General features: G+C 51.5%; 1 protein-coding gene across 1 annotated transcript; it reads left to right on the top strand.

Moving 5' to 3' along the window:
• Positions 1-35: 35 nt before the first annotated feature.
• On the top strand, positions 36-20,944 carry EXOSC7 (exosome component 7). Its single transcript, XM_066351481.1, has 8 exons — positions 36-107; positions 5,182-5,283; positions 5,774-5,868; positions 13,282-13,447; positions 14,632-14,702; positions 17,929-18,052; positions 19,105-19,260; positions 20,683-20,944. The coding sequence occupies exons 1-8, from the start codon at positions 51-53 to the stop codon at positions 20,785-20,787; spliced, it is 876 nt and encodes a 291-aa protein (XP_066207578.1). The 5' UTR covers positions 36-50; the 3' UTR covers positions 20,788-20,944.
• The last annotated feature ends 5,506 nt before the right edge of the window (positions 20,945-26,450 follow it).

Below are 26,450 nucleotides of genomic sequence, written 5' to 3'. Positions count from 1 at the left end.
GGGGGCGCGGGGACGACGCGGCCTGATGACGTAAGGGCCGGCTCGGCAGCATGGCGTCGGTGTCGTTGAGCGAGGCGGAGAAGGTGTACATCGTGCACGGCGTCCAGGTAGCTCTAGCAGCGGCACCGGCGTCCGCCGCCGGCCCCCCTGGCCCTGCGAGGCGCGGCCGGCCCTCGGTTCGCCCGGGAGGAGCGGCGGGGGGGTTTACCTTGTGAATGAACACCTCCGCGGCCAGCGTGTGCAGCCGGCAGCGCGGGCGTGCGGGGAACCGCGCGGCGAGCGCCCGCTTGGGCCTGAACGCGTACTCGCGGCCTTCCGGCCCACAAGGTTCCGAAACCCGGGGGGAAAGCCGCAGGCCCAGCCCCTGAGGCCTTAGCGAGGGAGCACCGCTGCGGGGCCGCCTCACCAGCCTCCGTGTCGCTGTACTGTTGGCGCGGGCTTCTGGTCGCCTAGCGGTGCTCACCTAGCGGTTGGGAATCACGGGGAGAGCGAATCACCCGACGCGAAAGCGCTTGGAAAATACAAATCGCCTTACAAATCAAGGGGAAAGGTGCTTAAAAAGCGGCTCCTCAGCCGGTAGTCCAGATTTTGCTGTTTCCCATTTGGAGAATTAAGATCCCTGGAGGCAGCGTTAACTGTGCTGAGGTCTTCTGCGCTCACTCTTCAATCCCTGGTTTTGACGACGCCAGAACCGGAGCTGGAGAGTGCTGGGCCCGGTGGTGAGCTACCGAGGGAAGCCAAGTGCGTCCTTCTGTCTGTAACCTGCCCAGCTTAGAGACGTCTCCCCACACCCCAGCCAGAATCCTGTAGAGACCGAGTAATCCCTTTGCGTTTTGCTTTTTTCACTTTTGGCTCCATGTGGTTAATTTCAGCACTTTTGGCGTTCCTTTAACGTCAGCCTTTGATACCTTTATTATTTCAAAGGTGAATATAAAATAAAGGCAATAGGATCTATATATAATTTTATATATATATCATATAAAGGGAGTGCTATAGTTAGTGGAAGCCGAAGGAACTAAAGAATATTGGGGGCTGCAGTGCTCTGAAGCCTTCCCCAAGGAGGTGGAATTACTCCCAAATCTGTGTCAGGTGTCACTGTGTGTGTCTGCTGGCCTGTCATATGTCCTTCCACTGTGTCACAAACAGGAGATTGTGTTGCCTTAGCTCAGTGTCCTCATCTGTAACTTTTCTCCAGGGTTGTTTTTGAGGGTTCAGTGAGCTAATACCTGCCCCCAGAAGCAGGAGAGAGGCACTGCTGGTGGGGACTCCCATGTGCTGCACTGTGCTGAGCAGTCCCCTTAAATGATTTATGATTTTTCAAATTCTCCTAGAACTTTGTACAGTCAGGGTTATTTCTGCTTTTTAGATGGAGAGACAGGCTCAGAGCTGTTGAGGAACTTACTCAAGGTCACAAAGCTGGTGTGTGACTCCACCACACCTTATCCAACCTGCAGGGTTCTTGTGATCACTAGGTAACCAGCATCTGGTTATCTGGAAAGATACTTTTATCCCCCCTGCTGAGAAGACGGGGAATGCCTCCCCAAAGTGCTATTTGTCATTTGTTGACATCTCTATTGATTCTTAAATGAAGCATCACTTCAGGGCTGCCCATGTTTTGAAGTGTGAACACAGGGCTGAATTCCCTTACTCCTGAGTACTGCAGATGAGTAATTGTGGTAGGGTCAGGCCATGAGCCAAGCCAAACAGGTTTGGGCAGTTTCCTGTCTTTTATGAGGAAAACTGGATTTTGTTGCCTTGGGTGCAGTGATTCATGGACTAGTTTTTTTAGTTTTTGTTTGTTTGTTTGAATATTTCCTATTTTGAGTGCTTTTTTCCTATAAAAAAAATTTATATTTGATGTATCCTTTGAAAGGAAAATTTATGGTTTTTTCTTTATCTCTCCCTAATCACTTGAGCCCTTCCTACTGAGCCTTCCCAAGGGAGCAGAGAGTGATTTAAAGATTGGAGCCTGACCTGTGGTGGCGCAGTGGATAAAGCGTGGACCTGGAAATGCTGAGGTCGCCGGTTCGAAACCCTGGGCTTGCCTGGTCAAGGCACATAAGGGAGTTGATGCTTCCAGCTCTCCCCCCTTCTCTCTCTCTGTTTCTCTCTCCTCTGTCTCTCTCCTCTCTAAAAATGAATAAATAAAATAAAAAATAAAATTAAAGATTGGAAAGGCGCCCTGGCCAGATGGCTCTGTTGGTTAGAGCATTGTCCTGAAGTACAGGGTTTGCTGGTTCAATCCCTGGTCAGGGCACATACAGGAACAGATCGATGTTCCTGTCTCTCTCTCTCTCTCCCTTCCTTTCTCTCTAAAACAAGTAAAATAAACATTACAAAGATTGGGAAGGCAAGATCTGATGAGGGCCAGTTTTTTGACACCCCTTCTGCACCACTCTGGAACAAGTAATTAATTGGGTTGTTAATACAAAGGGGTGGGGCTAGATCTTTCCAGAGTGAGTGGTATTTAAAAGCAGTAGTTGGAAGCCCTGTAATCTCGTGGTCTCCTTGCTTTAGGAGCTCTTATCACCATCATCAAGACCAACTGGTATAGCCGGCCAGTTCATCCTTTGAGGGAGGTCTGTGCTGACTCCTGTTACACAATGAAGAGACCCTTTAGAATGCAGGAGGTGGCCCTGGCCAGTTGGCTCAGAGGTAGAGCGTGGGCCTGGCATGTGGAAGTCTCCGGTTCGATTCCTGGTCAGGGCACACAGGAGAAGCAATCATCTGCTTCTCCACCCCTCTCCTTCCCCTTTCTCTCTCCCTTTCCCTCTCCCCCGCCCACAGCCATGGCTCATTTGAGCAAGTTGGCCAGAGGGCTCTGAGGATGGCACCATGGCCTCATCTCAGGCACTAAAATAGCTCAGATGCCAAACAACAGAGCAACGGCCCAGATGGGTAGAGCATCACCCTTAGCGGACTTGCTGAGTGAATCCTGGTCGGGGTGCATGCGAAAGTCTGTCTGCCTCCCCTCCTCTCACTTAATAAAAAGAAGAAGAAAAAAGAATGCAGGAGGTTATGTGGAATTGGGATGAAAAACTCTGGTGTGGAATTCAGGCATTACTTCCTGGCTGTGTGACCCTGGCCAACCATTTATCATCTTTCAACCTATTTTTCTTTTTTTTATTTAGAAATTAAATTTAATGGGGTGACATTGATAAATAAGAGTACAGTGCAGAATTGTTGACTGGGTCGTGTGCCCATCACCCACAGTCAAATCATTTTCTGTCACTGTATGTTTGTCCCTCTTTACTCCTCACCCTCAACCTATTTTTCTATCTGTATAATGGATGAAGTGTTTTAACTGTATAGTGTTTCTAGAACGTTATTTTATATATAGTAAATGCACATTAAATAGTAGTTATTATTAGTTTTTGCAAATAATTGTGGCTATTTTGATTTATAGATGTCAAATTAGAAAGCACCTTTGAGCCCTGGCCGGTTGGCTCAGCGGTAGAGCGTCGGCCTAGCGTGCGGAGGACCCGGGTTCGATTCCCGGCCAGGGCACACAGGAGAAGCGCCCATTTGCTTCTCCACCCCTCCGCCGCGCTTTCCTCTCTGTCTCTCTCTTCCCCTCCCGCAGCCAAGGTTCCATTGGAGCAAAGATGGCCCGGGCGCTGGGGATGGCTCTGTGGCCTCTGCCTCAGGCACTAGAGTGGCTCTGGTCGCAACATGGCGACGCCCAGGATGGGCAGAGCGTCGCCCCATGGTGGGCGTGCCGGGTGGATCCCAGTCGGGCGCATGCGGGAGTCTGTCTGACTGTCTCTCCCTGTTTCCAGCTTCAGAAAAATGAAAAAAAAATAATAATAATAAAAAGAAAGCACCTTTGAGGCCATTTAATTTAATCTTCCTCTTTTACAAATGAGGAAACTAGTCAATAGGGCATTAAGGGACTTGTCCTGCCTAGGTCACGCAGCTAGTTAATGGCAGGACAAGGCCTGGAACCCATGACTAATGCTTCTAGTGACTGCTCACATGGGTACCATGCTTGTAGCCTATGAAGGATTCCTTGTACATGACGTTTCTGGGCCAGGTTGTCACTTTCCTCGCAGGGCACAACTAGGGGTTGGGACACACAGGAGTCGGAGATTGACCTAGAAAGCCTTCATTTCTGTGGATGGGGTTGTCAAGAAACAGTTCCATAGTTTTGAGTTCTACTCAGGAGCTCATTCTTCTAGACTTGGAATTCTGTTGCTTTTAAGTTTAAAAAAAATTGCTTTCAAAAATGTTGACAAAGGATGAGGAAGATCTCCACAAGCTGATGTGGAGTGATTTCCTACATATATAAAGTGTTAAAAAGAAGCAAAGGGTAGAAAGTATCTGTAGTAGGCCACTCTTGTATGAGAAGGGGATATTTAAAATATTCGTGTATCTGCGCATTTATGTGAAGGAAATACAGAAAGATAACCCAAGAGCTGAAGAGAAGGGCTGTCTGCCTGGTGTGGCCGGGCAAGGGGTAAAGGAGGAGGCACGAAAACAGAGGTGAGGGGACAGTCACTTCTCTGAGCACATCTTTTCTGATAACTCTGACTAGCTATCAGTATGAAACATGGTTTTTTAATAGATATGCGGACAGATACATAAATAAATACAAGGGTGTGTGTGCGCGCGTGCAAACACGTGGGTTAGGGTACATGTGTGTCCTAGCACTGCTGCTGAGAAGCTGGAGAAGCATTAACACCCCAGCAGCAGCGAGCCTACTGAGCACCCAGATCTGGGTCTTTCTCCAGTAAAAGGAAAGGGCTGATCCCAGGTGATCCCTGGTGATTCCAGGGCAGGGGCAGGGTAAATACAACAGGCTGGGACATCTTGGGTTGTTGAAAAATAAGGAAGTGCTCAAAAAAGATTGGAGGTATGTTGAAAGAATGCAGGGATCCACCCAAAGGAGCTGCCAGTGGCCGAATTGGAGTAACAAGCTAAATGATGGAAGTACTAGAAAATAGCCACGGCATAGAACAGACACCTCTGAGTTACACTGGCGGAAGGGCATACTTGAGAAGTAAGCAGGGATGGGGACCAGCTCTGAAACCTGTCTCGGCATCAGGGGTCGGCAAACTTGGGTGATTCGCTGAGAAAGAGAGATGTCATGCGTGTTTCTCTAGGGAAATGAAAAGGAGTGAGTTGGCTCAGGGGCCTGTTGGTGAGGGATCACAGCCTTTGGATTGTGCTTGTTGCACTTAGGAAGACCTGCGCGTGGATGGCCGTGGCTGTGAGGACTACCGATGTATTGAACTGGAAACCGATGTGGTGTCCAACACCAGTGGGTCTGCCAGGGTCAAGCTGGTGAGTACTGTGGCCGCCGCCCATCCCTGCCCAAGAGGAGGAGTGGGGAGGCCCTCGGAAACCTGCTGCGGCCCTCCAGGCTTCTGCAGCGCAGATTGTCCCGGGAGAAACCCAAGATCCAAGCCGAACCTTGGAGGTAGATCTGTCTAGCTCTAAAGGACCCCTCATCTTCTCAGAGGGCCACTTCCCAAGTTCCAGCACTGTTCTTAAGAGAGTCCCCTAAGCCCTGGCCGGATAGTTCAGTGGTTTAGAGTGTTCTCCTGAGGCTCAGCGGCTGCCTGTTCAATCCCCGGTCAGACCACATACAGAAACAGATCTATGGTCCTGTTTGTCTTTCTCTCTCCCTTCCTCTCTCACTGAAATCAAGACACTTTTTTTAAAAAGAGAAGAGTCCTCCCGCCCCCCCGGGGTGTGTGTCTGGGAGAGGAGGGAGGTGGTTGGGCGCCTGGCGTCCTGCCCGCAGTGAGGACCCTTTTGCACCTGTCTGCAGGGTCACACAGACATCTTGGTGGGAGTGAAGGCAGAAATGGGGACCCCGAAGCTGGAGAAGCCGAATGAAGGTTACCTGGAGTTCTTTGTGGACTGGTCAGTACCATTCAGATGTATTAAAAGAAAAAACTATTTAAAAGATGAAGATTCAGAGAAGGAACCTCTGGTTCCTGTTCTGTCCACTTTTATTTTGTTCTGAATTGTTCATCCAACCAGCGGGCATTTGCTGAGTCCCTCCTGTGCCAGGTACCAGGTACTAGGATATCTGGAAGGAGGCGTTGGGTCAAGTTCTGCCCTTGTGATCACCTGGTACAGGTGATAAGGATCATTTGGTCTAACACTCCCTACTTTCCTTTCTGTTCCAGCTTTGCAGAAAACTTCCTGACGGGGCCCAGCCAGGCAGCCTGGCCGGCTGAGGGAGGGGCAGTCGGCAGGCAGTGTGGGGCCGGGAAGAGCTGACTCTAGTCGGTGCTTGGTGCTGGCTTTCTCCTCTGGCCGGCTGTGTGGCTTCAGGCTGCTTGCTCAGTCTCTGTGGCTAAGTTTCCTTGTCTCAGATATGGGGATGATGATGCTATTGTAACGATAAGGAAACAAGGTAGTGAGGACAGAGCACCTAGAACGCCGACGGGCTCCCAGCGGGCTTTCAGGAAAGGTTCTTTCTCTCCCTCTTCTAGGGCTGGGGCTTTTTATTGGGTGCTGACCCAGTCTCATCTTCTGTGTGTAGCTTCATTTCTAGCCAGGTGGTGACAGCAGGCCTTCTTGAGGTTGGTTAGGATCTCTGTTGACTCATATTAGGTGCAGGAATATGCTATCGATACTGTATTGGGGGTCCCCAAGACCATCCGCACATTCAGAGATTTGCTGGAAGGAGTCACAAGCCTAGCATATCATTGTACTCATGACTGAGACTTATTACAGCAACAAAAATGCAGCAACACGTGTGCCCAAGATGATTCTGGGGAAAAACCCGTTAGAGACTCCACACCCAAGAGATTTTTGGGTGCTGGGCATGAAAGCACCCTCCGCTTAATACATACTACAGTACCAGGCTCCTGAGGGAAAGCCACTGTTCAGCACAAGCCGTATGTTTGCAGAAACAGTAGGCGCAGTGGACACAGTTCCCCGTGGACTGGGAACACTCAGGGCCGAGTTCCCGGATGCCATCCGAGGCCTGGCCTTCTGCAGACAGCTGCCGGGGGCCTGCGGAGTCAGCCCTTTTCTGGGCAGAGGCTCACCCACGTCGGTCTAGTAAGTGACAGGCTTTCGGTCTTCATTTCCAAGCAGAAGTTCATCTCACAAACTACTTCATGCTGCTAGCTTTCGAGGGATATTGTGCTTAGAGGTCCCAGGGCGTATCTGCATTTGTGTTTCTGGCTGTTTTCCTTCTAGCTCATTCCTGCCCCCTGCGCTTGCCCCAGAGCAGTTTCTTCTCCTGGTTCTACTCAGCTGTGTTGTGTGGTGGAATCGGCCCATTCTTAGTTACTGTGCATGATGGTGACCTTGTTTAGGCTTCTAGTTTACCTGTCCCTTTGCTCTCGGAGGGAGAAAACTGTCTCACCTGGCCTTCATCTGCCTAATTCATTCAGTGCAGTAAGCAGTCATGGAAGAAGCAAGCTGTGTGTGAAGAACTGTAATTTGCATTCCTTTTCTTCCTCTTTATAATCTTCTACATCTGCGTTTTAGACCAGAGATAGTCAGACACACTGAATGAAGCGAGGGCATTGCACTCAGATGCTTGGTACAGGAAACACGTTTCATTGTGGCTCTGTGTCTGAACGTGACTTAAGGTTTGCATGCCGGTTCTTGTCCCACCTTTAAAGGGAGGGTGGCTGTAGGGGAGAGGAGCCTTCAAGCTGCCTCTTCCAAGACCTGGCCTCTAGGACTAAGCCCCTCCATCCTGGCTGAGTGGCCGCCTGCTGGTCACTTTCCCCACTTGTAAATCTCAGGGGAACCCCAACAGGCCTAGAAACTCCAGTTCCTGGGGAGTTCTGAATCTCTTTCTCAAGATCGCTAGTCTCAAGGTGGCACACTGGAGCATCTTTAAGTGGCTCAGTGCATGCGATCAGCCCAGCAGGTGGAATCACCATGAGGAGTCGTAAAACCCCATTTTCCTACAGAGAAGGGGGAGAGTAGCGAGCGCCACTGGCTCCCACCCCTCTCCGAACTTCCTGAGTCCACAAGGAACAACTCTAAATGGCATAGACAGACCACTTTATTCTGACCCCGTGCATAGGACTGTCCTCTGGGCCCTGTGGGTGTGCCCAGCAGTGAGGGCACTGCCCCCTTCCCCGGCCCGGGGAGGGGCTGCTGCTGGAGAGCTCAAGGCTGAAACAGTTCTTGCCCAGCGGGAGAGGAAGAGGGGCCCTTCCTGCCAGTCTGAGCCCAGCTTGACTTAACTACTTCTCAGCTACTTCCAGGTTTTAATTATTTAAATTCCCAGAGGTGGAGAGGCCTCAGAAAAACTCAGTGCTTTTCTGCTGACTCATTTTGCTTCTGTTTGTTTGGTTGGAACATTACATGGAGCCTGAGGTAAACGCTGCCTCCCACTTAGCTGCATTGCCCCTGACCCCCACCCCAGTGGAGCAGTGAAGACTTGGGCTTCCTGAGCTCTGCTCCAGAGAGCCTGCAGCACTTTCACTGAACGGGGGGCAAACTCAGGCCTCCTAACTCCTGTCTCGTGTCTTTGTTAGTTATTGCCTGAAAATAGGCCATTTTATTTTTTATTTATTTATTTTTAATTTTATTTATTCATTTTAGAGAAGAGAGAGAAAGGAAGAGAGAGAGAGGAGAGAGAGACAGAGAGAGAAGGTGGGGAGGAGCTGGAAGCATCAACTCCCATATGTGCCTTAGCCCAGGGTTTTGAACCGGCGACCTCAGCATTTCCAGGTCAACGCTTTATCCACTGCACCACCACAGGTCAGGCCAAAATAGGCCATTTTAAATGAGAACTTTGAAACTTTAAGAAAAAATGGTTTCCATAGAAAGCCCAGAGAAAGGTAAGAATTGAATGAGCTGGTGTGTCACTCTGGGTAACCACTAGGTGGCGGTCCATCCAGTCTTCTCCACAGTCTGACCACCGTGTAGATGGGTTTAGGACCTGTGTGTGGTTTAGCCTCTTGGAGAAGCTTCAGTTTTTAATTGGGGGACTTGAGGAGTGCACGTTTCATTCATAGGCATTTCAGCATGCCCTACACTTGTCACTACCCTTCGGGACTTAACTGCTGTTCAGTGTGATCCCTTGTGCTTTACACTTACATTGAACCGGAAGCTTTTAGCCTGATTTGGTAGGCGGAGCCACTTGGTCTGTTCCTTACCTGTCAGGCTTCTCGAACAGGGCCCTGTTGTTGGCTGAAGGGCCAGCGATGGGGGCCGAGCGGAGCGGAACCTGCAGAAGCCGTTCGAGGCTAGCTGTGCTCTGACAGTCCCCAGAGTTGATAAGATGCCTCTCCCAGAAACTTCAAACAAGGGCTCAGGTGACAAGCTCTGAATGTGCTACTATTCCCAACCCACTTATGGGGATGCTTCTGTAGGCTCTGAAATGAGCATGTACGTCAGGCTTCGGGACCTGCCTTGGGGCTGGATGACTGCTGGGGCAGTGCTGAGTCAGCTGCGGCGCAGGTACCTACTAAATTACTTTTCTGCCCTGCGCCTGGCCCGGCCTGGCTGTACGACTCCCTGGGTTTGCAGGCTAGACCGATTGTAGGGGAAGTGCAGTGTTCCTCGTGGCTGAAGTCCCATGGCAGGTAGACGTGGCCCTCGGCTCAGCCTGCCCCAGTTAAACCAGAGAGGGGTGTGCCAAGCAGGAGGAGCGGAGTGGAGGGGATGAGTCAGGAGGGGTGGGGCACTGGCAGGGGCAGCATTCCCTGTATTTAGTTTATCCAGCTCAGTAAGCGATTTCCCAACACCCCTGGAAGAGTGGATCTTTATGAAGGATCTGAATTGATTTGGTTAACTATAAAAATAAAAAACACTTGGTTTTATGCTTAAAAAAAAAATCCCTAAGTGTATCCTCTCCTCTACTGAAAGAGTATGTGGTGATGCCTAGGACCAGGCAGCGAGGGCTACCAGACTGGTTTCCTCTCTTTAAGCTTTGTCCCTAATAGAGAAGCTTTTTACTTAGGACTCTTGGTCTGCGTTCCTTGACTCTAACATTTGTGGTCTAGAAATAATTCCCAAAACCAGAGCACCGGCTCATTACTGTGAGGCATAAGACAGACCCAAGGAAAGCTAACCTGACCCATACCAGGCTGCAAGCCAACCAGGCCGAACCGCACACTCGGGGCGAGTCCAGCAAAGCCGGCAGGTGGGCCAGACCGCCTGGGTTAGACTCTCAGCTCCCCTGTCGCTACCTGTGTGACCTGGAGCAAAGGCACAGCCTTTCTGTCACTCAGTCTCATCTCTAAAATGGGGTCAATAACAGCCTACCTTATAGGGTTGTTGTGAGAATTAAATGAGTTGATGCATCAAAAGCGCTTAGAATGATGTCTAGCACATGGTAAGCATTCCAAAAAGCTGTTCAAGTCCCCTTCCTTGTAAAGTACAAGAGTCAGACCAGCTTATGTCTCAGTATCATCCTGAGGCCCCCACCACCTGCAAGGGTTTTGTTTCACTGATGGAGGCTTTTATTAAAGATGAATTAAAATGCCGGCAGACAGGGCCTGAGAGTTTGCCAGTCTCCATTGCTCCCTGTTAATTACAGATGACGCTTTGTCCAGGCACAGGTAGTTATGTGGCTGGTCCTGCACGCCTTTGTGTTTAGTCCTCTGGAGAGGCCTCTGAGGCTCTTGCCAGGTCTACGTTCTCGCCCTTGTGTGTGTAGTGTTGGTCTAAATTTCTGACCAGCTCTGTCAGAAAGGGTCCTTGTGCTATGAGACCCCTAGTGATGAGGTGGGACCCTCGTTTTTCTGCTGCAGCCCTTCTCTTCATCCATCAATGGAGTACAGGTCCCTGGCTTTTCTCATTGTCCCCTGAGCACTGCACCCTGTCTCCACCGTGACCAATTTCCTTCCTCCCAGCCTCCTCCCCGGCATCGCTCCATGGCCAGGGCACCATCCTGACACAGGAGCTTGCTTTTGTCTCGTTTGCTTCTAAACTTTTTTCTTGCCTGTCTACCAGCTATGCTGAAAGAGTGGTATGTTTAAGAAAAGACAAAAAAAGGGAGGGGGGAGAATTTCCACTTTAAATTAGCCCAGGGTCAAGAAAACAATGGGACATGGTTTTGTAGGTAGGTCCATTTAGCCCGTCAGACCGGGAAGTTCTGTGCACCATCCCTCAGGCTGTGAAAGAGTTCAAGCTCCTCTCTGAGTAATTAGTCACACCCAGGAGGATGTACCCCGCTATAATCAGGGAAAGGTAAACATCTCATGCATAAGCACCTCGGACTGGATTTGTCCACACGGAGACCTATGTATAGACGCATTTTAAACACTGAAAAGATGGAACTTAATATTGCTTAGTGTTCGAATTAGGAGCAGGCTGTGTTTTGCTGGCTGTGCAGAATAAACTTGGTCCCTGATGACTTGATTATTTTGCCTGAAATGAGCTTTTTTTTCTTTTCTTTTTTTTTGAAATGAGCTTTTTTTCATGGCTCGATGCCTGAGTCCAGCAGAGGTAAGGAGATGCCAGTGAGGTTGCTATGGCAGTAAGGAAGTTTCTCTGGGGGGTTTTAAGTTAGGGTTCTGCCAGTTCATAGTGGTAAGGAAGACTGATTAGAGAGCCAAGTTATTATGCAGCAATACGGTCTGATTGGCTTAGGGTTCGTTTTTATATCTATATTAGAATGGACCAGACAAGAGGCACATCTCACTATTAGGAGAGATTTCTTGTCACGTCACACAAGTGTGGGGGAAACAGTCTTGAGCTTTCACACAGGTTTTGCTTGACCTGGAACCCCCGCCTCTCCCCCTGCCCCACCTGCCTGTGGCCTCACCAGCTTCTGCTCCCCTTCAGATTTGAGGTCTTCTAGAACCCTCAGCACTAGTTGAGATTCTCCCTGACCCCCGCTCCTGCTGTTCGTTCCCTCCCTATCAGTAAACCACCCCTGCTTCACTGGAATCCTGACTCTGGTCTGCACCTGCCTTGCCCAGTGTAGTCTGCAGCGCCTCACGTGTGCAGGGCCTGCCCGGGCCGGGCCGGGTTCCTCCCTCCGCATGGAGGAGTGAGTGCGCTCCGGGCTGGGAACAGAGCTGCAGTGTGTGGTTTTGTAGAGTCCACACTGAAGCAACTGGTTTCTTACCTTTCTGGGCCCTATCCATCATGTAGAGTGTTACTGGAATGTTTGCTTATCCCACAGATGGATTAAGGGTTTGTTTTTGTTAAGCCAGACCCTCCACGGTTTCCTGTTAAACATCTGAATAGTGCTTAGGGTAGCAAATCTTAATGTGTCTTCATTCTTTGTTGGGGTAATTGGACATCAAAGTCAAGAGGGCCAAATGGAAAAGGTTTTGTCTTTGAAAAAGATCAAAGAAAGGCCCTGGCCGGTTGGCTCAGCAGTAGAGTGTCGGCCTGGCGTGCGGGGGACCCGGGTTCGATTCCCGGCCAGGGCACATAGGAGAAGCGCCCATTTGCTTCTCCACCCCCTCCCCCTCCTTCCTCTCTGTCTCTCTCTTCCCCTCCCACAGCCGAGGCTCCATTGGAGCAAAGATGGCCCGGGCGCTGCGGATGGCTCCTTGGCCTCTGCCCCAGGCGCTAGAGTGACTCTGGTCGCGGCAGAGTGACGCCCCGGAGGGGCAGAGCATCGCCCCCTGGTGGGCAGAGCGTCGCCCCTGGTGGGCATGCCGGGTGGATCCCGGTCGGGCGCATGCGGGAGTCTGTCTGACTGTCTCTCCCCGTTTCCAGCTTTGGAAAAATACAAAAAAAAAAAAAAAAAAGATCAAATAAAGTAAGAGATAACCCAATATTTAATGAGCCAGCGGCCTGTCCGTCTTACTTGGTTTTCCTGCTTTTCAGTACACTGGTAATCTAGAGTTGATGACTTAGCTCTGACATACTATCATACCATTGCTAAAATGCTCCAGGAAGGTTGCTGTATTTATATTGTGGCTTGGGTTTTGTGAATACGTTGTGCATTCCAAGGCTGTGAAGACTAGGGACCGTGTATATAAGGAACCCTGCTGTACCAGGCTGTCTGATTCACTGGGCTTCCCGCCTTCCTGGGCCTGCCTGAGAAGGGTGTTTATTATACTTTCAAGATAAGAGAGTTCATTATTACTGGCCGAGGTTCACCTTACCATTGCTCTCGTGTTTCTCTCTTGGCATAAAGAGGACTGTTAGAAGTCGGGGGGATGCCCATCACACACCAGCAACTCCAGGGCCTGGTACTGGTCTGCCTCACTGTATGTCTGTCTGGAGGTGGGAACCGTGGCAGGTGCCAGTCTTTCCTCATTTCAGTGACTTTCCGTGGAGCACTGGCTCTTGCAACATTCCACAGGACAACTAAAATAAAGCCTTGCCCCTTTGCTCTTCGCATTTGAAAAGACTCACCAGCTTTGCTGTTGCCCTTCTGTGTAGCTCAGCCAATGCTACCCCTGAATTTGAAGGTCGAGGAGGTGATGACCTTGGCACAGAGATCGCCAACACCCTCTACCGGATATTCAACAACAAGAGCAGCGTGGACCTGAAGTCTCTCTGCATCAGCCCCCGGGAGCACTGCTGGGTTCTCTATGTGGACGTGCTGGTGAGCGTCACGTCGCTGTGCCCGCTGCACACCAGCTGCCCTACTTTCAGCTTCCAGGGGGAGATTAGTTGGGAAAAGATTAATCTCCTGTAATTGATTGTTGTTTTTTTAATTAAATGTAGCATATATATATTAGCCCACATATAGTGCCATTCTACAATAAAGTTCCAAGCAGTCATGTCACGGTAGCACCTAAAATTATCCGCAGCGGTTGACAGGGAAGAAAAACAAGAAATGCTCTCTCCGTGGAGCCAGACAGAGTCGGTGGGCAGGATTTAGACCAGTCGGCACGTTCTGCGTGGAATGGTGACGAGTTCCTTACAGGCAGTTTTATTTAACCCTTACAGATTTTTGCAATGGGCACTATGTTTTTCCCCATATATAAGTGAGGGGCTAAGACAAGGAGAGGGAAGGTAACTAGCCCAAGAGGTCCCAGCTTGAGGGTAGTGATATTGGGCCTCAAAGCTGATATTGGGCCTAGAAGGGCCAGCACCTGCTCTGGATCTCACTAAGCCAGCTTCTCTGGGAAACTCCCTGTAGCCCACCTGCTCTGTGTCGCTCATGTTCCAGGCTTCTCTTAAATGAGGACAGGAGGCTCTGTCACCTTCCACCTAACAATGTGCTCTCAGCTCCCTTGCTGAATGAGCACACACAGTGCAGTCGGCACTTTTGCTCACGGGCAAAACATGGTGTGAAAGGCCTTCGGTTTTATTATGCTAAGTGTGAAACACAAGCATTACCTGTTTGAGCGTCAGGTGTAGGTTTCTAACACCATGCAGTCGGTAACTACGCTAATAAACGTGATCCTGGAGGCAGCCGACGACGTTAGCAGACGAGAGTAATGTGTGTGGTGCAATTGGGAGCCATTTGGGGCAAAATAAAGGGGATCAGTTCCTCCTTCAGTGCAGGTCCACCGGGCGGGAGGAGATCCACCTGTTAGAGGCCTCTGAGTGTCGGTGCCATGGCTGTGGCCAGTGGTGACCCCGCACGCGTGACGCATGTAGGCACAGCCATGAGAGGCCGCGCTTGCATCGAGGCTGAGCACACTGTTGGAGCCAGAGGGCAGCCACGCGTGCTTACTTTGCGGCAGAAACACGTGGCCAGCATGTCTTAGGAACAGGATCCTCTAGCTAAGTGAGACCTGATGCTTGCTCTCCTCCCTGGTCTCTCCCTGTCTCCCTTAGCTGCTGGAGTGTGGTGGGAATCTGTTTGATGCCATCTCCATTGCTGTAAAGGCCGCTCTCTTCAATACAAGGTATGTCTTCCTGGAGACAGCCCCGGGGCCTGCGAGCGCCAGGGCGGGCACCTGTGATGGAACACTGAGGAAGCTTCCACTGAAGCTCGTAGGTGATACAGCGAGGGCTTTCAGCATTGAAATGATGGTATCTCATTCTATGAGCTCCAGAAAACAGATTTCATCAATTAAAACTAAGTCTATACAGATGTCTCTGCATTTGTATTACTTGCATAAGTAAACATGTACCATGTTGAAAAATATTAGAAAACTATAGACAAGCAAAAAGAGTAGAAACTACAGGTCAACTGTCCAAATGCTGTTACTGGACAGAACTACGTGGGGACAGGGTTTGTCTGGTCTGTGCTCTGCTACCCCCAGCACCCTGGACAGTGCCTGACAAGCAGCAGGTGCTCAGAATCCTCAGCTGGACACAGGAATGTTCCAGAAGCAGGGTAGCAGCCTGATCTTTGGTGCAAGAGCAGGAAGCCCTTCTGACTCTGTGGATCAGCTTCCCAGACAGGCTGCATAGCAAGGACAAGGCACTTGGGTTTTTTGGAGTTGACATTTCCTTAGACTCTTTGATTATATAGCCTCCCCTCCCCCCACGCAGTAGGTTCTTTGCAGCACTTAAAAGTAAACATATTGGGCGAGGTGTTCATTCCCCGAGAGAACTTACGTTACGGTCATGGGGATCTTGGGGTATTCAGAGATGAGCAGTGGAAGCCTCCAGGAGCACGGTCCGAGGAAGTGCTTGGGTAAGTGAGCAAACCCTGTCCGAGAACTGTCCACTGCAGCTCTGCAGCGGCGAGAAGGTGGGAACCACCCGCTGTCCCGGTGCGGGTTCACAGTCCACACGGCGTAGTTGGTGTCAACATGGGAAACCAGCCGCTAAATGCAGTCCTCTCATCCTGTTCTTTTGTTTGCTCTGTTGTATATTACTTTTGCCAATTCTTATATTTAATATGCCTGGAAGTAGAGATATGTCCCAAAATGGTCATTGTGACAATTTTCCAGTGTTCATATTATGGACGATTTAACATTTATATGTATTTTAGATTTTTTCTATGGTGAATTTAGACTACCTGCATAATTCAAAACAAAACAGACAAAAACAAAGTAAAATAAGTTTAGGTCAGAAATTGTGGGATGGAATATTTGCTGAGAATGACAGCCGTCGAGTCCTCACCAGAGCAGCACCACTACCCTCTTGGCTGAGACAGTCGAGGATCTGGCCCCTGGTGGCCACTGTGATGTCAGCAGCAGCAGCCCGGGCTTGGCTCTGTTGGAGAAGAAAGGAAGCTGCCATCTGTTGCACCTCAAGCCTCAGAAATTGCTCCCCATCTGCCAGCTGGTTTCCACGGGCACCAGGGTGGACAGGGAGAGTAGCAGCAGCTGAGGCTGTTAGGCTGTGGGGGACGTGTCAGGCAAACTGTTCGGCAGGATGGTAAAACCCTGCTGTTGGGCTGGGGAGGACACCTGTCAGGGCACAGCCAGTCTCTTCCTCGGGACAAGAACAGCCCTGCAGGCAGCAAGGAATGGGAACTCTGAAAGACACTGGGCCCCTGGCATGTGTACAGACCTTTGGTACAGTCAGGGCCCTTGAAAAGGGTAGAGGGCAGCCTGACCTGTGGTGGCACAGTGGATCAAGCCCTGGGCTTGCTTGGTCAAGGCACACATGGGAGTTGATGCTTCCTGCTCCTCCCCCTTCCCTCTCTCTCTCTCTCTATCTCTGTCTCCTCTAAAATGAATAAATAAAAATAACTTTTTTAAAAAGGGTAGAGGCCAGTCTCCAGATGGTATTCTGTAGCCCTTCTCCCAAACCCTGCTGTGTCCAAAGGGTTGGAAACGTGTGTGTGCGCGTTCGCACACATGGTACACTTGTATGCTTGTGCTTGCACTTTTTTTTTTTTTTTTACAGAGACAGAGAGAGAGTCAGAGAGAGGGATAGATAGGGACAGACAGACAGGAATGGAGAGATGAGAAGCATCAATCATTAGTTTTTCGTTGCAATACCTTAGTTGCTTTCTCATATGTGCCTTGACCATGGGGCTACAGCAGACCGAGTAACCCCTTGCTCAAGCTAGCTTGGGTCCAAGCTGGTGAGCTTTTGCTCAAACCAGATGAGCCTGTGCTCAAGCTGGTGACCTTGGAGTCTCGAACCTGGGTCCTCCGCATTCCAGTCCGACGCTCTATCCACTGCGCCACCGCCTGGTCAGGCGCTTGCACTTATTTTTTAATATACAAAGATACAGACTGGTTACCTGATATCTTCAAGTAGGACCTTACTGTGTACTTACACCCTTGGGGGCCCTGAATGGGGGCTTTAGCCAGGACAAGCTCTAATGGGACTTCTTGGTCCCTGTGGGCATTTTCTGGCTGAAACTCAAGCTCATCTTCTCTGGTTGTTGAATCTATCTTCTTTTCCCTTTATCATAAGCACTTTGTGTTCTGTTTACGAAATCTTTGTCTACTCCAAGGTCATGAAGATGTTCTTAGTTTTTCTTCTGAAAGCTTTATTGTTTTTTGTTTGTTTGTTTTTTATTTTTTATTTTTTTTTGTATTTTTCTGAAGCTGGAAACGGGGAGAGACAGTCAGACAGACTCCCGCATGCGCCCGACCGGGATCCACCCGGCAAGCCCACCAGGGGCGACGCTCTGCCCACCAGGGGGCGATGCTCTGCCCCTCCAGGGCGTCGCTCTGCCGCGACCAGAGCCACTCTAGCGCCTGGGGCAGAGGCCAAGGAGCCATCCACAGCGCCCGGGCCATCTTTGCTCCAATGGAGCCTCGGCTGTGGGAGGGGAAGAGAGAGACAGAGAGGAAGGAGGGGGGCGGGGTGGAGAAGCAAATGGGCACTTCTCCTATGTGCCCTGGCCGGGAATCGAACCCGGGTCCCCCGCACGCCAGGCCGACGCTCTACCGCTGAGCCAACCGGCCAGGGCCTGAAAGCTTTATTGTTTTATCTTTCACTTTTACATCTGCTCTCCATTTGGTATGGTATTTGTGTTTGGTGTGAGGAAGGGATCAAGATTCATTTTAGATATCGAATTGGCCAAGCATTAGTTTTAAAAGACATTTTCTCACTGCACTGGACTGTCACCTGTGTGCTTTTGACATGAGTGATAGGAAGTACAGGCTTAGCATGACACTGTCTTGTGAGACAGGGATTTCAACTCCTGTTCTCAATCTCAGGAAAAAGAAATGATCCTTCAGTAAGTGGAGATTTTAAATGTGCTTCTGCTTCCAGGATACCAAGGGTTCGTGTTCTGGAGGACGAAGAGGGGTCAAAGGACATTGAACTGTCCGATGACCCTTATGACTGCATCCGGCTCAGTGTGGAGAATGTCCCCTGCATCGTCACCCTGTGCAAGGTGTGAGCTTGTATCTAATGTTTTTTCACTTCCTTGTGGGTCCCCTTCAGCCTAAACCTGTTAAGGTTACTTAATAAGTTGAAAAGTTACAGTTTCAAAAACTGCATTGAGGTGGCTTTAACCCGAATCCACTAGCTGCTTATATTATAGACCATGACCAAGAGCAGCTCTTTCCTTTCTTCTTAATGAGAAGAGGTGCTGGCGGCCTGGGAGCACACTGGTGGGTCAGAGTTGTAGTAGCCAGGGTCTGGCAAGCTCCCTCTACGGACCAGGCATTTCACCGAAACACCCTATAGGCATGTTTTCTTTCGTTTTCTCAGCTCTGTGGGGGCTAGGCTGGTTGCATAGCAACAAGGTGGCTGAAAGGTGAACACTGTCCCCTCTGTGGGCCCCAATGTCCACATCTGTGAAATGAGGGTGTTGGAGCAGCTCCTAGTGTCTTAATAGGTCAAGTGAGGTTTTCACATGAGAACAGAGGCCTGAGAGCCCACATCAGGCTGATGCCGATGTGTCAACTGGCCCTGCCCACGGCTGTGCAAGGAGGCCTGTCACTGATTCCACGCAGGATTCATTACTTCAAAATGAGACTGAATGAGTCAGGTTTAATTCCATGAAAGCCACTTTGTGAACCTGGGGTGTGGGGAAGCGTTGGGACCAACCAGAGCCACCTGCGCTTGGTTCGTTCTGGAGCGGGTCCCTCAGCGTGGACTCTCTTGATCTCATCTTCGTCGTCAGGGAAACATCCATGTGGCTCCCTTGTGAGTTTCTGCAGTGCCCTCTGGTGGAAGCCGTTGGTGGCCTCTGGCTTGGGTGGTCTGGGTCACAGTTCTGGCCCTTCCACACTTCATCTCGTGCTGCTGCTACGCGGCTCACACACGGCCTGCAGCACGTTGGGAGCATTGCTTCAGATGCTTCCGTGGGAGCAGAATCTGAAAGTGTTGATCCCGAGTGGCCAGTGCAGGTTCTTGGCTGGTGTAGACGTTCCGGGAGGCTGCTGAGAGCGGGGACCCGGGGCGTGTGTCACGCACGTGGCTCTGCTCCCCTGACTGCAGATCGGCTGTCGGCACGTGGTGGACGCGACTCTTCAGGAGGAGGCCTGCTCCTTGGCCAGCCTGCTGGTGTCCGTGACCAGCCAGGGGGTCGTGACGTGCATGAGGAAAGTGGGCAAGGGCAGTCTGGACCCGGAGAGCATCTTTGAGATGATGGAGGTGAGGCTGTGGTCCTGAGCAGGGGCGGGACCTGGCTGGGGTGCCTGCTGCTTCCTGCCACCGTGGTCACACCGTCAGAGTTCTCCCTGTCCACACCCTTCACCCAGACGTGGGGCTTGGAGCACAGTGGGTGTGAGCTGGGTGTCTGCTGACTCCGCCAAGGGTGGTGGTGGTGGGACAGGAAGCGAGGAACCTGCCAGTGACTGAGTTCATCTCCCTCTCTGACCCCAAGTTCCCACGTTTCTAAATCAGAGTGAACCGATCGTGTGAAAAGTCACTTGTAACTCCACACCCCCAGGCTGTTGTGATGTGATGGGGAATTGAAGTCAGCAGAGGTGGCTCCCGGGCCTTGAGGACAGTGGCCTCCCCTTTTTCCACGCAGACGTGTCTTAGTGGAGATGAGTGAGGTGGTGGGAGGTCCTGACAGCCGGAGGGGGTTGCACCCTCAGGTCTCCTCGACCCCCTGGCAGGGCCCTTCGGGCTCTTCCCAGCAGTTCTGCACTCGGTTTATGTGTTTGTCTCCCTCGCTGGCTCAGAAGCCCCTCTGCAGCTGGGACCAGGTCCTGCTCACTTGTTCTCCCTGGCCCCTCCTTCCCCACCACCCACCTCGACTGGGCAGAAGTCAGGGCTTGGACACTGACTGACCGATTGAACTGCCTGGGACACGGTTCGCCGGCCCCAGGTGTGCCTGTTGTCAGTGGCCCCTGGGTCCCAGCCACCCGGGAACATGGTTCGCCGGCCCCAGGTGTGCCTGTTGTTGGTGGCCCCTGGGTCCCTGCCACTGCACAGGGCACTGCTTCACAGCAGCGGGCTGCCATCTCCCCTCTTCCTTCCTTCCTTGAAACAATGACTTTTCACTGAAGACTGAGCCCTTGTTGTCTGTTTTCTCTTTTTGTCATCTTATTTGAAAGCAAAAACGGGTGGTGTGTATAGAGTCGAAGGCACCGAAGACCCTGTCCGGCTATGGGCTTTGGGTCTCATCTGGGCGGCTCTGCTCGGAGCTGCGCCAGCAGGTCAGGTGGAAACGGCGTGTCCGGCGGAGCCCTTGGCCCCCTCTGAGCCTGCGTCAGACAGACCGGGTCCCGTGCTCTGTGCCTTCCGACTGCAGTCCTGCGGGCGCAGCAGTACCCAGGGCCAGAGCCAGCTGACAGTTTTGCTGCTCCTGTAGCGGCAGCAAGAGCTCTAGGCGTGAGCAGACGGCCGAGGCCGCCGTGCTATGTGGCACCGGGGGCTCTGTTTTCTTTTTTTTAGGGGTGAAGGTTTTTTTCGAAATGTAACTTATTTTTGGGTTTGGAGTTTGTTTTTGTGTTGATTTAATGAAGTAAAGGCCCCATGAGGCAGAGGGAGGGTGGCTGGCAGGAAGGGGAGCTTTCCTGGTCAGAGCGGATGGGCTCACGTGTGCCTCTCCCCTCCGCCCCGCAGACCAGCCAGCGCGTGGCCAAGGTGCTGCACGCCGCCCTGCACAGCGTCCTCCACAAGGAAGAGAGCCTGGGGCCCAAGAGACAGAAAGTCGGATTCCTGGGGTGATTGCGCTTCAGCCCCAGCTACGGAGTGCTGGTTTTCACTTTCTGTTGAAGCCGAAGTTTGTAGATATTTTTCTTACTGTTATGAATTTAAAGCAACGTTTGTATGTGTAAATTAAAGTCTATTTTCGGGTCTGGTTTGGTATGGCCAGGATTCTTCAGCTGTGAGCCAGGATGCCATTCGGTGATGCTTCCAAGGCTCTTGTCCCTTGAGGTCCAGAAATCTGCTCCCAGGGAACAGGCTCTGATCACGGGCCTTCTCAAGGAGACGCCTTAATCTCCTGCTGCAGGAGTTCAAAACAATAACGCACACACCAGAATAAGGACCTGTGAGAAAAATGGTTTAAAGGAAATGCTCATGATATCTATTTTATGGATTTTTTCCCCTCATAGACCTCTCAGTGTAAGAATCACACACACAGAGATTCATTTGCCTGCTGCACTTGGTCCTCTGGGGAGGAGAAGGGAGGAGGCACTGCGCCAGGTGTCCACCCGGGGCTTCCCCTGGCTGCTGAGCCCTCCAAGTCCTGGGGACACCCAGTGCTGGCTTCCCGCCCTCCAGGAGAGCCAGGCCCAGCTCCCCAGGGTGAGGGGCTTGGCGGCCACTTTGGTCCGTAGCCAACCTTTCTTATCACCCCTGTTTTGAAATTGCTTTGTGTTTTATAACTACTCCCTGGTGTTTTGTAAGATTTTTCTTGTTTTGTCAGCATTAAGAAGGCTGCTTGAGAGATGTTGTAATTTGATTGCTCAGCCCGCCTTCATACTCTGGGGACCGGGGAGGGCCATTCTTGATGCCCCAGAGGACTCCCCTCTGAGCCTGTGTTCTACTCCGAGTGCAGCGTGTTGGAATTGTCTGCTCATGGCTCGGGCAGACTTTGTTTTCCCCCGGGGGATCTGGGCCTCCTCTGTCCACCTTAACCCTGCAGAAGGAGCTGTTTCATGAAGGAGAGTGTTTAGCCATGGCACTGCTCTCTGCCACTCAGTCGGACGAATAGGGTAAGAAGTTAGGAATTGATTGCCCGATGGGAAGAACATGATGTGAGCTGAAGCCCTTGCAGGCTGGCTCCAGAGGTCCTGGCATGGCACCTCCGCCCGGTGTGGCCAGGTCCGTCCCTGTGGGTGGAGCACCTGCCTGGACCCAGACTCGGACCTGCTGCCCCATTGAGGACACAGCCTTGGTTTTCATTATTAGTATTTTCCCAGCGATTGTCCCTGCAGGTGCCATGACAGTGCTCCCAACGACACAGAAACTAGCCTGTTCCTCCTTCCCTGCTCCAGGTTGACTGCCTGTGATAGAACACAGACAGTGGTCAGGAGGCAGCGAGAACTTGAGTCAAGTTTAGAAGCCTTCAGCCTTGGTGATTAAAGACATCAGACAGGTGAAACGGGCGGGGCTTCGCCAGGCCACTCACCTGGCAGCTTCTCCCTGGCTGTACGGCTTCGTAGTACAGTGGAGATGAAGGAAGAAGTATGTCAGCTTCTGTCCCCCCACACACACACACACCTCTCCTTGAAGGCCGCCCCGCTGGTAAGAAGTGTACGTCACAGATGAGACAAAACGCCAATGGGCGAGGTCCTCCAGGTGAGAATCTGTTAGAAATGTCTGGTTGTTGCAGCCCTCAGAATAAGGGAAGAGAGAACTGAAGGCAAAGACCTGGGAAGTGTCCTCCAGCAGAAAGCCACACCGCCTCCAGCAGGGCCGCAGCTGTCCGCAGTGCCGGGGAGTAGGCGTCAGGGAGAAGGACCCTGAGGTCGGCCAGAGGTCAGCCAGGAACTGGGGGGGGAGGGGAGCATGCGACATTATGGAATGTTAAAATCAGTTCATTTTATTTGTGATTCCTTGGTCTCCCAAATCGTGTAAATTCAAGCTGTAAAACCCATGAATTTAGACTCTTAACAGTTTACATATTGCTCACTCGGTGGTCTCACATGTAAACTGCCAGTGGGGCATAAATCTATGCTATGCCAAACTTTCTGGAAATAGTCTGGCAGAGTGCATTAACGGCCTTGAAAATGTTCATTCCCTTTGACCTATTATTTCCACTGCTGGGAATGTAACCAAAGTGAATAATTCAAGACACAAGGGATTGAAAACTTGAAATGTAAAGTTCATCCAGTATCATTTCCACCCCCACCCTGAAGAAGGGCCACTGTGTAGCCAGGCCTAGGGAACCGTTCCGGCAGGCTGCGGTGTCACTGCCTTGGGCCACCTCCATCCTTGCCTTGGGCTGGCCGCCCCTGCAGACAGGTCCAGGCAGGTTCCAGTCCACTTTGTGTCTGCAGACTCCCTCCCATGCTTCCCGTAGACCTGCTGCTGTCTGCTCCTAGGCTTCGGCGACACCATGTCACGGAACACTGGCAGAAGCCTGCCAGGCATCGAAGTATAGTATTCCAGAACCAGCACCACAGGGGTTGTGGGCAAGGGCCAGTGCGGGATGCTTCTCCACTGGGTCCTCGGGTAGACCGTTCTGAGATGTATCCAAACATCTCAGCACTCGTCCAAACATGCAGGTGGGACCACACCTCAATGCTCATGACTGTGACCAACCATCTTTCTTCCCAGCCCCTCCCCCCCAATAAACTGGGCATGAGTCCTCACGTCGGGCTTTGCTTCTGGGGAGAAACCCAGAGCTCAGGGCAACCCAGGCATGGGGCTCCACACTTCAGTGCCCTTCACCTCCAGGGTTCGGCCTCATTCTCACAGTGAAGTTTGGAGAATTCCAAATTTCCTCCTTGTGCAGGGGGATAAAGGAATCATTTATCTGTTTGTTTGTTTTTTAACAAAGTCTGCCCTCAGGAGAAACGAACCAGAGCCTTACCTGGTAGGGTTTTATCAGATCCTAACTGACCTGGAAGAAGGGAAATACCCATCCGGCCCCCTCCAGCCATTGTGTCCCACCGAAGGGGCCATCGGACTCAGAAGCCCTGTGAAGTCCACAGACCAGAGGCACAGGCTCACTAGGAGACCCAGGCAAAGACCTCAGACCGAGCAGAGGCAATCCTTGTTGAGTGAAGGACAGAGCACCAGGCCAACGAGGTTTGGAAAGGAACAAAGGACTTTGCTAACGAGGGTCATTGAGGCCAAGGTTACAGACCCCCTGTCTTGGGCTTTGACTAAGGCAGGGGTCTCAAACTCAACTCAGCATGTGGGCCGCAGAGCAAGATCACAGCCATTTGTCGGGCCGCACTAGGTCTACAAAAGGCAACTGTTACGCAACACTTTTCTCACTGCAGTTGAAAACAAAAAAAAAATCAGTACAACAAGCACAATCGTACATGCAGTTTACTCAGTGTCACAAAACGACCAGAAACTGTAGTTCGCATCACAACTGCTGTTAACTAAGCTAATATCTAGCTAGGATGCTAGAGAAACGAAAAATACAAGTAGGCCCCTAGGCTTACTTAATTTTATCCAAAATATTTTGAACTTCGTGGATTAGTCTGCGGGCCGCACAAAATTGATCGGCGGGCCGCGAGTTTGAGACCCCTGGACTAAGGGCTGAGATTGCCCTTACAATCTTTTGGGTGCTCTTACCTTTGAAGAGAGCATGGAACGGCCTCTGCCCCCACAGGCAGGCCACATTTCTGCTGACAGGGCCAGAGAGCTAAAAGGAAACATCTGTGTGGGGTGAGGGTAGGGGGTGGGAGGACGTTGGGCCAGGAGTTTTCATGCTGCTTGGGCTGACATGGGTGGGGTGGCCAGAGCTTGTTTCACATAACTCAGACTTCAGCAGTTTGGAGGAGAAAACAAAACAACAGAAAGAAACTTGAAAACAGAAATCTGCCTTTTAGAGCTTCTCATGGGCTTTGTTAGGAAGATCATTTTTTGTGCAGGGAAATTGGAATTAAAAGCCTGGGTCCTGGGGCTGATGTGTTAGTGCAGAGACATTCCCTCGAGGGTGGGTTACTCGTGAGTGTCAGCATCATTCTCGTGGCTGAAGCTACTACCCCCCAGCTGCCCTACCTGCTGGCAGAGCCCTCGGGGACGGCACCAGCACAGGGGAGCTTTCATGCTGGCAGGATGAGGTCCGCAGACTCCCCCAGGGCTACTGGTGAATCCACTGCAGGTGGCTGCAATGTGGCTCTCACACCAGGCCAGGGGGTGGGGGCTGCAGGTGGACAGGGCACCTGGTATTGAATGGCCATACATCAACAGTGAGGCATGGTTGCTACATAGAGCCCGTGCATCTGCGGCTTCCTGAATAGTGTCCAGTCTGACCACAGGAGACAAGACACAGGCCCCTGGCCACAGGCGGGCCCCTTGGGAACATGCTTTGCTCCAGGAGCTGTGCCACAACGTGGGAGAGTAACTAGCAAAATTCTATCCAAAGGTGATTTTCCGGAAGGTTAAAAAAATCCAGGCCTGACCAGGTAGTGGCACAGTGGATAGAGCGTCGGACTGGGATGCAGGGGACCCAGTTTCGAGACCCCAAGGTCGCCAGCTTGAGCGCGGGCTCATCTGGTTTGAGCAAGGCTTACCAGCTTGAGCCCAAGGTCACTGGCTTGAGCAAGGGGTCACTTGCTCTGCTGTAGCCCCCTGGTCAAGGCACATATGAGAAAGCAATCAATGAACAACTAAGGAGCCGCAACGAAGAATTGATGCTTCTCATCTCTCTCCCTTCCGGTCTGTCCCTACCTGTCCCTCTCTCTGTCTCTGTCACACACACACACACACACACAAAGTCCTGGAACCCTATGATAGAGGAACACTGGGCAGAGAAAGGGGAAAGGAACCTGGAGAAGAGACAAAGTAGGACACAACGGCCTGTTTGAAATATTTGGGGGCCTCTTACATGATTGCTCCAGAGGCTGGTGCCAGGAACGACTGTTGGATGTTTCACCGGCCGACCTGCCTCACCACGTAGGGTACTTTGATAAGCTGCGCGTCTAATGATGGAACCAGTGCTTTATAGAGTAATGAGCTGTTTGATCCAGGAAGGATTTAAGCACAGAGGGACATCTGACAGATCAATGGGAAGCAACATCTCATATCAAGAGGTGGATATACCAGATGGCCTCTTCCAACCTGCTTCAACTCCGAGGTCCAGAGACAGTGGGCCACTCGAGTAATGAAACGATGATGACATGCCAAGTAAGGGTTACCCAAAAACGGTGATACAGCTTCAGTGCTTACAGTTAATGAAATAGCACCTTGAACACATGAACGTGATATGGGGTATTTTTTTGAGATGCCATTTTGAGGGTGCTACAGACACTGGCAATGTGTGCGTGTGTACGGGTTGTGATGAACTTGTCTGCTCTCGGAGCGGCTGGTGCATCTCCTGGGCTGTATAGAGCCTCCTTGGGGGCCAGGCCAGGCCTAACCTTTGAGGTTCAATCCGAAAGACACCTCCCCTGCTGTGATTTTACATAAGTCATCTTACAGCACAGGCGACTCCCGGCGCTCATGGAGGAGCTCTGTGCAGTGCACACACGCTTGCACGCACACACACGTGTGAAACCGCAGGGTAGAAAAAACCAAAGGCCTGGCTCACTGCTGATGGCAGGCCCTGTAAGCACTTCTCCTTCCTGCCGTGCGGAGAGCTCCCTTGCCGGGTGAGGTAGGAGAGAGTGAAGGTGTGCTCCCACCTCTACTGGGGCTTCACGTTTCTGCGACCTCTCCAGGTCCACCAGTCCGGCTCCCGTGCGGCAGCCGCAGTGCTGTCC

This window comes from Saccopteryx leptura, chromosome 10 (assembly GCF_036850995.1).
Source record: "Saccopteryx leptura isolate mSacLep1 chromosome 10, mSacLep1_pri_phased_curated, whole genome shotgun sequence".
In the NCBI taxonomy this organism is placed as follows: domain Eukaryota; kingdom Metazoa; phylum Chordata; class Mammalia; order Chiroptera; family Emballonuridae; genus Saccopteryx; species Saccopteryx leptura.
The sequence above is the reverse complement of the archived record's forward strand: the minus strand, read 5'-3'. Positions and strand labels throughout refer to the sequence as shown.